The sequence below is a fragment of the Porites lutea genome, chromosome 8 (assembly GCF_958299795.1).
Source record: "Porites lutea chromosome 8, jaPorLute2.1, whole genome shotgun sequence".
Classification (NCBI taxonomy): Eukaryota; Metazoa; Cnidaria; class Anthozoa; order Scleractinia; family Poritidae; genus Porites; species Porites lutea.
The window spans coordinates 6,060,805-6,071,462 of record NC_133208.1 but is presented as its reverse complement, the minus strand read 5'-3'; the positions used below and the strand labels follow the sequence as shown (position 1 = coordinate 6,071,462).

Here is a 10,658-nt window from a genome sequence, read left to right as displayed (position 1 = left end):
GTATTGTGTGCATAAACCCTCACCCCTCATTGTGCATGAACCCACCCGTCCCTTAGTATTATGTACTCAGGCACACACCCAACTCCGATTGTCGCTTGGAGTGGACAAACTGACCTTGAATAGGACTAAGACTGAGTTTCTATTGATTGGTGCTAGAGAAATATTGTATGACTCAATGCTATCAACGAATCTCTTTTTCTAAGCATCAAAATACTTTACATTGATAAGAATCTTTCAAAGGACATTTCCTCTGGCATCAGCTCCATCAGACACAGTCGGCATTTTATCCTTTTGACTCGGGATTCTACTTACCCGGTGCAGTTCATTAGTACAGCCACAGTTTGATTATTTTAGGGTGGCTTGGGCTAGCTGTTCTAAGAATAATTCCTCGAAAGCTCAAAAACTGAAAAATCATCCCACAAGCGTTGTTCCTGCCACGGCTATTAAAATAACCTTTTTTCAAAATAAATTCTATTTTTCTTAGCTCTTTTGTTTTGGGGTAATAGGTTCCTTTATTAACTTTGTTGGATTCTTTTTAGTTTTTTTTTTGTCCTTAGTAACAGCTGCTAAGTATGAAAGCACCGGGTTTTCTTATTGCCTTTCTCCTTATTACATTATGATAGTATTTATTGTGATACTAGGAGCAAAGGCGCAAGCAAAAGAAAAGGAAAAAAATTTGATCCTTGCTATTTCCGGCGCTTTTGTTGATGCTTGCATCTTGGCAGTTTTTACTGTAAACCAAGGTCTTTATCCTTGCGCTTGTGCTTTTGTTTGTTCGTTTGTGATAAATATTCATTAATAATAAATTATGTCCATTTTGAAAAAGGCTTCCTAGGTAAGTGGACAAAATTCAATTCGCAATTTGCCCATCTCCCAGTAATGTGACACCTTGTTTGACCCCAAAATTTTGCATAAGCATTGTCTTCTATTTCTCTTGGGACGGCTGTAATACCCAGGAAAAACTACAAAACAAAGGTTATGCAAGGGTTATGCAAATTTTGGGGGGAGAGGGGGTCAAACAATGTGTATTATGAGAGATGTGAAAATGGCGAATGGTTAGGAAAGTTAGTAATTGTTAATGTCACTGGAAACTGTAATTTTCCTAAAACGTTGTAACTGTTAAAATACTAGTCCATGGAAATTAAGATGACTACAAAATCCGAAGGGAACAACTTTTCCATATTCACATATTAAATTAACCGTAGGAAAAGTCAGCTATTTGGTACTTGTCTACATTACTACTTTGTAACTATTTTGCAGTTAATAAGTGGAATAAATGTTCGTTTATTTACCTTATTTGAGGCCAGGGCGTATATCTTTGGGAAATTCCTTCCTGAATGCATTGTAAATTACACTATACGTACAGTTCAAAGATAAATCTTTACTAGTGACTATTCACTAGAACAAAATTCAACGAAGGAAAAGAAGACATGGAATTAATAAATGCGAACTGAAATCTTTGCCAAAAAAAAACTTTTAAGTTACCTTAAAAGGTACAGCAAACTAAAAATGAAAACAAGCAAAAATACAGAAAAACTACTCTAACAAGATATATATCTTTAACCACTAACATGAAAGAAAAAGAAAACTTTAAATGATACAACTGAACTACGACCAGTTGAAAAAAATGTTGAGACACTCGACCAGAAAAACGCTATTTTTTACTAAACATCGCTTAAAATTACACATCTCAGAGGTTAAACAACTCCCGCCTCCCTTCCCTATTTTCAATGTTGTTCCTCGAAAACTTCAGCATGATCTCCTATTGTAACCAACTTTGAGAAGGGAGAGAAAGGGGTCTGAAAGGCGAGGTATTCAAGTCTTTTTGCAACTGGTTGTAGCAACAATAGGCCTAATGGACTTACGGGAAATTGAAACAACGATCACGTAACAAAGTTCTTGGCACCGCGTTACGTATGAATACAGAAAGATACGAATATTGAAAAAGCTACAAAAAAAAAAACTACACAGAATGCGATAACAAAAGTATTTAAGTTAAACGAACTACACACAACGTCAAAAACGCGAAATTAATAATATCAAACTCCATATCATCGTGGCTCCAAAAATAAACCACACGATGCCGAAACTGTACGAGACACGCCCACAAACAAACAGGGGATACTTACATTCCATATTGGGTGCTGCCAGCTTGGATATTTCCAAAGGGGTTAACCCCTGGTTTTTAATCATTGAACGTCGAAAACGGGCAAAAGTTTGACATTAAGTGCCGCGATCGAGGATATTTGATAAGTGGTTAAACCATTGAGTTTATTTTTAAGTGTGTAACTTAGTTAAGGTCAGAGTAGATTAAATATATGTGACTTTTGGTGAGTTGAGGGTTAAAAACGTCGAAAATATAACTTACCAAGATATCGATATTGGGTGGGCCATCTTGAATATTCGCAAAGAGGTTAATCTATGACAGAAACATTTGCTTCTGCCTTCTGCCTATAGCGAAAACGTTTAATTTTTTATTTTTTGTATGTGTGTATTACCAAAATAGATTTAAAAATGACATCTGGTAGTCTGTATAGGGCAATAAAGCCCTTATACAGATCGCCCGGTCATATTTCATCTTATGCGGAGTGGAATTTCGATATGTAACGAACCTATATATAACGAAGTCCTCGGTATAAACGAAAAATATTGTCCGCCACAGTAATACTGAAATATGTGAAAAAGAACCTCGATATAACGAAATCTCGTTAAAACGAGCATATCTTGCAAGTCCTTAGCCTTTCGTTATATCGAGGTTCTATTGTGCCTAAAATTGATGTGAATGTTATGAAGTGGAATCCGGAAAACAGCTGGACTCCTGTTGGACAACTGTATCAGCCTTCTTTGTGAGCGTAATTGGGATCGTTAACAACCCCTGAACAAAGAATATGTGGATGTGATTTTGGCACTGCTTAGGTGAAAATCTATAAGTAACAATGACCAAGACCAGCTTTTATGAGCCCGTGAGACTGATCATGAACCCCCCAACCAAACCCTTGTTTTCACTAAAACCGCTGGACGCCAGCCTGTTTGAGGTCATTGTTGTCTCAGTTATCTAAGGTCTTCCTAGCCTCCCGCAGACGTCCTTTGGGGTTTTTTTGTCACGCATTCATTTCTCCCCCACGGAGAAATGAATGTGTGACAACGAACCCCAAAGGACGTCTGCGGGGAGGCTATAAAGGTCTTCCTGCTTAGGTAGCCAAATACGACCCGGAGGAATAACTAGTTTATTCACAAAAAAGGCCACATATTCGTGGCTTTAACAAATCTTATAAAAAAACGTATGCTATAAGGTGATTAGTCTGTTCCTACATCAACATCATCGGAGCATTCATCGTCTCCTTTCGTTAGCAGACTTCATTAAGTAAGGCCCGAGGGCACTGAATTCATTCCGATATAAATAATTACACTATGGGAGTTAAATTTGCATTGAGTCAATATAATTGTCTTGGACCGTACGTTTGAGGCAAACTACAGAATAACGTCACTTGTTTATGACTTCGGTAAAGGCTATTCACAAGTAAGGATGAAGTTCTTAGCACTAGTATAAAAACCATAGACGACCAATCAACATTTGGTTTACATAGAAACGCAGTGAAGTGCTCAGTGGGTTTTGTATCACTTTTAGATAGGCCTCAATCACATCTCGTTTACCCGCCGATGGAACATTTGAATTCGTACTAGAATCTTCCTTAGGACTCAAGGCATGCAGTCAACGTGTTGCCAGGTTCCAGCTTGAATCAGTGAATGATCAGCAAGATCCTCCCTTCGCTAGGTCCATGTAAAACCGGTTTTGGTATGATCTAACTGAATTCTAGGATTTACCTGAGGTTATGTAAACATCCGGGTCTCTCAGTCTTGTTAAGACCGCCTGAACGTATAAGAGGATAGGGCACTGGAAACCACATTGACACTGCAAAATTCTTTGCTTTTTCATCCTTGAAGTCAAGTGAAATATCAATTTTGCAATATTCAGCTTGATTCGGCCACGTTATCTGAATAACAGAGCGAAAATGGCTAAAGTAACAGTCTTGAACAACTTCGTTTTTCTTCAAGGAAAAGTCTTGGTATCTCTGATAATCATTGGTTCGTTCTTACTTGATGTAAGTGTTACAAGTTTGTGCACAAACTGCACCGCGAGTCAAGCCTGTTGTTTTGATGTTTGTATTGAAGGAGCAAACTGCTTAGGACAGTATTGTCATTACGATGAGCATTGTTCTGGGGGCGAAATTTGTTGTAGTTCTAAGTGTGTGGACAGATATAATCCGATAGGATGCCCTTGTCAAAACGATGGACAGTGTTCTACGAGTCAACATTGTTCTAACTTCAAATGCGTGAATGCTTCAAACTGTTTAGGGAAAAAATGTGAGAATTCGATGGAATGCCGTCGCGGAGAAAGATGTTGTGACAGTGTATGCAGTAACACGTCGAGTACTATGGGATGCTTTTGCTTGGATCATCGACAATGCTCATCTGGTGAGTCTTGTTGTGCCAATGCTTGCGTTCGGCGACCAAGTTGTATGGGATTCAGTTGTAACATTGGCAATCCGAAATGCTCAAACGGCGAGAATTGCTGCAACAACAAATGTGTGAATGGATCGCATTGTCTCGGGCAAAGCTGTGGGAAAAACTCCGATTGTGGTTCAAGTGAACAATGCTGTAACGGAAAATGCGTATCATACAAATGTGAGGGGTTTTCAGAGATTCCATGCGGAACGGATGAGGAGTGTGCTTTTTCAGCCAAAAAAAAATATTGTTGCGATGGTACATGCAGCAATGACAGCTACTGTTTCACCGCTCAGAAAAAGACAGTCACCATTTTTACAACAATTGCTCTTTGTATTTTTATAGTTGTTGTTATCGTAGCCTTTATTTTTCGATACCGGAAGAAAAGGATTCATCGAGCAGGACAAACACAGGTATTAACGGATAATGAAGCACAGGCTTACCAAAATTACCAAGCACCACCTCCGTACCAGCCAGAGGAGTCTTACTACCCCCCACCTGAGTATGAAGAGCATCAATCGGAGGTGTCTGCATCGTACCACCCTGCAACGATAAGAGAGGATGAACCGCCTCCCCCTTATAGTGCCGAGCAACAAGGAGAATCCGGGGGGCAATTACATGCATCTGAAGCCACCTGATTTATATTTTTTCAGTTTGTCCAACAAGCAGTGTTAAAACAACTACGTCAATGATAAAAAACTAAATAAAAAACAATGTTAAAGAAAAAAAATCTGCGACGAAGGTGGTGATCACCTAAAATGGCAAATATTTTTATACAGCCTTGCTTGTATACATTAACTTTTAAACCTAGACACCTTAAACAAATTCCGAGAAAAATGTATTCTCTTATTAAGGAGTCAAAAGGAGTGCTCGGACGATTACTTTCTATACATGAAGACTGTCCTCCCTTTTTCACGAAATAAATAAAGATAAAATTAAATTTAATCTACTTGTCCTTTTTCCATACTCTTCTCCTTTGTTCTCGTGCTCTCATAGAGCCTTGTACAACCCCGTAGAGCTTCAAGCAATTCGTATAGTGTCATTGATAATACGTCAGAAAAAACTACTCGCCTTAACTTCTTATTTCCTCACCGACTTTCTAAATATTCGAATTAGTAGAGATCTTGAGATCTGATTCGCAGTTCTGGAAACTCCTGGAGGCGAGCTAGGAGCATGCGCATAGCCGTAATGAGAGTGGGGCCGGGGGGAGGGCCTCACCCACCACCACTCCACCCACCCTTCACTGTCCTTCTTTGGGGGGTACCTCTGGCCCCTTGCCACAAGCATGATCATCCAGTCTTTGTTATCCTATGTTAACACCTCTAAAAATACTTTCTGGGCCCTGACACTTATCAATTTGTTCTTACGGTGTTCCTCCTTCGAAGGGAGCTGAGCTAATCTATGCTTTTTTTACATTAGGATCTCTAGGATTCACTGATGTTATCACATGATAGCCATGGTTAGGTTCCTTTTTTGTTACTGTTACTGCAGTTCGGAACACAACACTTAGAGTGCGCCATCTCCGGGAACTATCACGGTATGTTGTACCTCCAAACGATCTCAGGAAGCTTAATGGTCTCGAATCGGCCCCAGATTCCTACTTGTTTGAAAATGTTCATTACAACGAGGCTCTACTGTACCTAAAATAGATGTGAATGTTATTAAGTGGAATGCGGAAAACAGTCGGACCGTTGAACAATTTTGGCTCTGCTTAGGTAGCCAAATACGACCCGAAGGAGGACTAGACTAATTTATAATATTCACAAAAAAGGCCACATATTCGTGGCTTTAACAAATATTAAAGAATAACTTATGCTATCAATGCAAGGTGGTTAGTCTGTGCCTATATCAAAGTCATGGCAGGATTCATCGTCTGCTTTTGTTAGCCGGCTTCATTACGTATGACCTACGAGCACTGAATTCATTCCGAAATGAATAATTAAAAGTGTACATGATGGGAATTAAATTTAATTAATTTAGTCAATATAAAATGTCTTGGACCGTACGTTTGAGGCAAACTACAGAATAACGCCTCCTGTGTATGACTTTGGTAAAGGCTAGTCATTTCTTAGCACTACTATATAAACCATACCATAGACGACCGATCAACATTTGGTCTCCATGGGAACGCAGTGAACTGAGTTTTGCAGACACTTTAAACCTTCTGTACAAATGGTTTTGACGGCGCGTGGACCGGCTGCAATGCAACGCTGGCTAGGTTTTTGCATTGTCTTTAAATAGGCCTCGAAGTCTAGTTCGAAACTCAACGGCATCTCGTTTACCCGCCGATCTAGCGTTTGAATTTGTACTAGGAGAATCTTCCTCAGGCAGTTAACACGTTGTTAGGGTCCAGCTAGAATAATCAGCAAGAACCTCCCAGCGCTAAGGCCATGTAAAACTGGCTTAAGGGTGATTAAATTTAACTCTAGGATCTCTATGGGATAAGTCATGTAAACAGCTGGGCCTCTCTTGCTGATCCGATTAAGACCACGTGAACGCATAAGAAGACGGCCGGGGCACTGGGAACCAAATTGACACTGTTTTTACTTTTTCCGCATCCTTGAAGTGAAATACCAATTTTGCAATATTCAGCTTGATTAGGCAACGTTGTCTGAATATCAGACAAAAATGGCTAAGGTAACAGTCTTGAGCAGTTTTCCTTTTCCTCAAGGAAAAGTCTTGTTATCACTGACAATCATTGCTTCGTCCTTATTTGTTGTAAGTGAAACAAATTTATGCACAAACTGCACCGCGAGTCAAGCCTGTTGTTTCGATGTTTGCGTTGAAGGACCAAACTGCTTAGGACAGTTTTGCCATTACGACGAGCATTGTTCTGAGGGTGAAATTTGTTGTAGTTCTAAATGTGTGGACAGATCTAGTACTGTAGGATGCCCTTGTCAAAACGATGGACAGTGTTCTACGAGTCAACATTGTTGTAACTTTACATGCGTGAATGCGTCAAACTGTTTAGGGAAAAAATGTGAGAATACGACGGAATGCCCTCACGGACAGAGATGTTGTGCCAATACTTGCGTTCGGGGACCGAGTTGTGTGGGACTCAGTTGTAACATTGGCTATCCGAAATGCTCAAACGGCGAGAGTTGCTGCCACAACAAGTGCTTGAAGGCACAGAGTTGTTGGGGCCAAAGCTGTAAGAAAAACTCCGATTGTGGCTCAGGTGAAAAATGCTGTATTAAAACGGGCAAATGCGTAGGACCTCATGAATGTGAAGACGTATCAAAGATTTACTGCCGGAAAGATAGCCATTGTCCTTATTCAGCCACCAAAAAATATTATTGTTGCGATCATAGATGTAGCGAGGAAAGCTTTTGTGAGAAAAAGTTAGTCACCATTTTTACACCAGTTGCTGTTTGTGTTTTTATAGCCGTTATTATCGTATCCAATATTTTTCGACACCGGAGGCAAAGGATTCATCGAGCACGACAAACACGGGTATTAACGAATAATGAAGCACAAGCACAGGTTTACCAAAATTACCAAGCACCACCGCCGTACCAACAAGAGGATTCTTGCTACCCCCCACCAGAATATGAACAGCATCAATCGGAGATGTCTGCATCGTACAATCCCGCCATGATAAGGGAGGATGAACTGCCTCCCCCTTATAGTGCTGAACAACAAGGAGAATCCGGGGGGCAAGTGCGTGCATCTGAAGCCTCCTGATTACCATAATCATTATATTTTTTTAGCTATCCCAAACAAACAGTGTTAAAACAACTACGTCAATGATAAAAACAAGGAAGAAAAAAAAAGTATTAAAAGAAAAAATAACCCACAAGGACAATATAGGTCAATGTATACTGATAGTGATCACCTATTTAAAAGTGACAAGTATATTTTTTTATACAGTCGTGCTCGTTTACATTCACTTTTAAACCTTGAATTGACAGACCTTAAACAAATTCAGAAAAATGTATTCTTTTATTAATAAAATGAGTGCTCAGCCTTAAATACGACTACTTTCTACTTGAGGACTGTCGTCCTCTTTTCTTGGAATAAACAAATACAAAAATAAAATTTTTAATAATCTACTAATCTTTTTTCCATACTGTTGCTCGTTTGTCCTTCTCATGCTGTCATCGAGCCTTGCACAGCCTCAAAGAGTTTCAAGCAATTCGTATTGTCATTGGTAAAACGCCGAAAGAACTACTCGCTTGCTTATTTCCTCACCGACTTTCTAAATATTCGAATTAGTAGAGATCTTGAGATCTGATTCACTCTTCTGGAAACTCCAATCTCGACCCCAGTGCTTACGCAATCTGACTCCGCTGGCGGTCATGCGCAGAAGAGCTCTGGAGTCGAGATTGCTTGAAACTCTTGGCGGAGAGCTAGGAGCATGCGCATAGCCCTAATAAAAGTGGAGCCGGGGGGAGGGCCTTACTCACCACCACTCGACCCACCCATCACTGTCCTTCTTTGGGGGGTACCCCTAGCCCCTTGCTACAAGCATAATAATCTGGCGTTTGTTAGCTTATGTTAACACCTCTAAAAATACCTTCTGGGCCCTGACACTTATCAATTTATTCTTATGGTGTTCCTCCTTCGAAGTGAGCTGAGCTAATCTATGCTTTTTTACATTAGGATCTCTAGGATTTACCGATGTTATCACATGATAGTGACGGTTAGGTTCCTTTTTTGTTACTATTACTGCAGTTCGGAACACAAAACTTAGAGTGCGCCATCTCCCGGAACTATCACGGTATGTTGTACCTCCAAACGATCCCAGGAAGCTTAGTGGTCGCGAATCGGACCCAGATTCCTACTCGTTTTTCATTATATCGAGGTTCTACTGTAGCTAAAATAGATGTGAATGTTATTAAGTGGAATGCGGAAAACAGCCGGACCGTTGAACAATTTTGGCTCTGCTTAGGTAGCCAAATACGACCCGAAGGAGGACTGGACTAATTTATAATATTCACAAAAAAGGCCACATATTCGTGGCTTTAACAAATCTTTAAAGAATAACTTATGCAATCAAGGTTGTTAGTCTGTGCCTATATCAAAGTCATGGCAGTATTCATCGTCTGCTTTTGTTAGCCAGCTTCATTACGTATGACCTACGGGCACTGAATTCATTCCGAAATGAATAAATACAAGTGTACATGATGGGAGTTAAATTTACATTAATTTAGTCAATATAAAGTGTCTTGGACCCTACGTTTGAGGCAAACTACAGAATAACGCCTCCTGTGTATGACTTTGGTAAAGGCTAGTCATTTCTTAGCACTACTATATAAACCATAGACGACCGATCAACATTTGGTCTCCATGGAAACGCAGTGAACTGGGTTTTGCAAACATTCTAAACCTTCTGTACAAATGGTTTTGACGACGCGTGGACCGGCTGCAATGCAACGCAGGCTAGGTTTTGCATTGTCTTTAAATAGGCCTCGAAGTCTAGTTCGAAACTCAACGGCATCTCGTTTACCCGCCGATCTAACGTTTGAATTTCTACTAGGAGAATCTTCCTCACGTTGTTAGGGTCCAGCTAGAATGATCAGCAAGAACCTCCCAGCGCTAAGGCCATGTAAAACCGGCTTTAGAGTGATCTAACTTAATTCTAGGATCTCTATGGGATAAGTCATGTAAACAGCTGGGCCTCTCAAGCTAATCCGCTCAAGACCACGTGAACGCATAAGAAGACGGCCGGGGCACTGGAAACCAAATTGACATTGTTTTTACTTTTTCCGCATCCTTGAAGTGAAATATCAATTTTGCAATATTCACCTTGATTCGGCAACGTTGTCTGAATATCAGAGCAAAAATGGCTAAGGTGACAGTCTTGAGCAGTTTTCCTTTTCCTCAAGGAAAAGTCTTGTTATCACTGACAATCATTGCTTCGTCCTTATTTGTTGTAAGTGAAACAATTTTATGCACAAACTGCACCGCGAGTCAAGCCTGTTGTTTTGATGTTTGCGTTGAAGGACCAAACTGCTTAGGACAGTTTTGTCATTACGACGAGCATTGTTCTGAGGGTGAAATTTGTTGTAGATCTAAATGTGTGGACAGATCTAGTCCCGAAGGATGCCCTTGTCAAAACGATGGACAGTGTTCTACGAGTCAACATTGTTGCAACTTTACATGCGTGAATGCGTTAAACTGTTTAGGGAAAAAGTGTGAGAATACGCCAG

The 10,658-nt window shown here is 40.2% G+C and overlaps 1 protein-coding gene across 1 annotated transcript; it reads left to right on the top strand.

The window, feature by feature from the left end:
* The first annotated feature begins 3,953 nt into the window (after positions 1 to 3,953).
* Positions 3,954 to 5,373, top strand: LOC140946471 (uncharacterized). Its single transcript, XM_073395596.1, has one exon. It carries the CDS (start codon positions 4,014 to 4,016, stop codon positions 5,142 to 5,144), a length of 1,131 nt encoding a protein of 376 aa, XP_073251697.1. The 5' UTR covers positions 3,954 to 4,013; the 3' UTR covers positions 5,145 to 5,373.
* Positions 5,374 to 10,658: the final 5,285 nt, after the last annotated feature.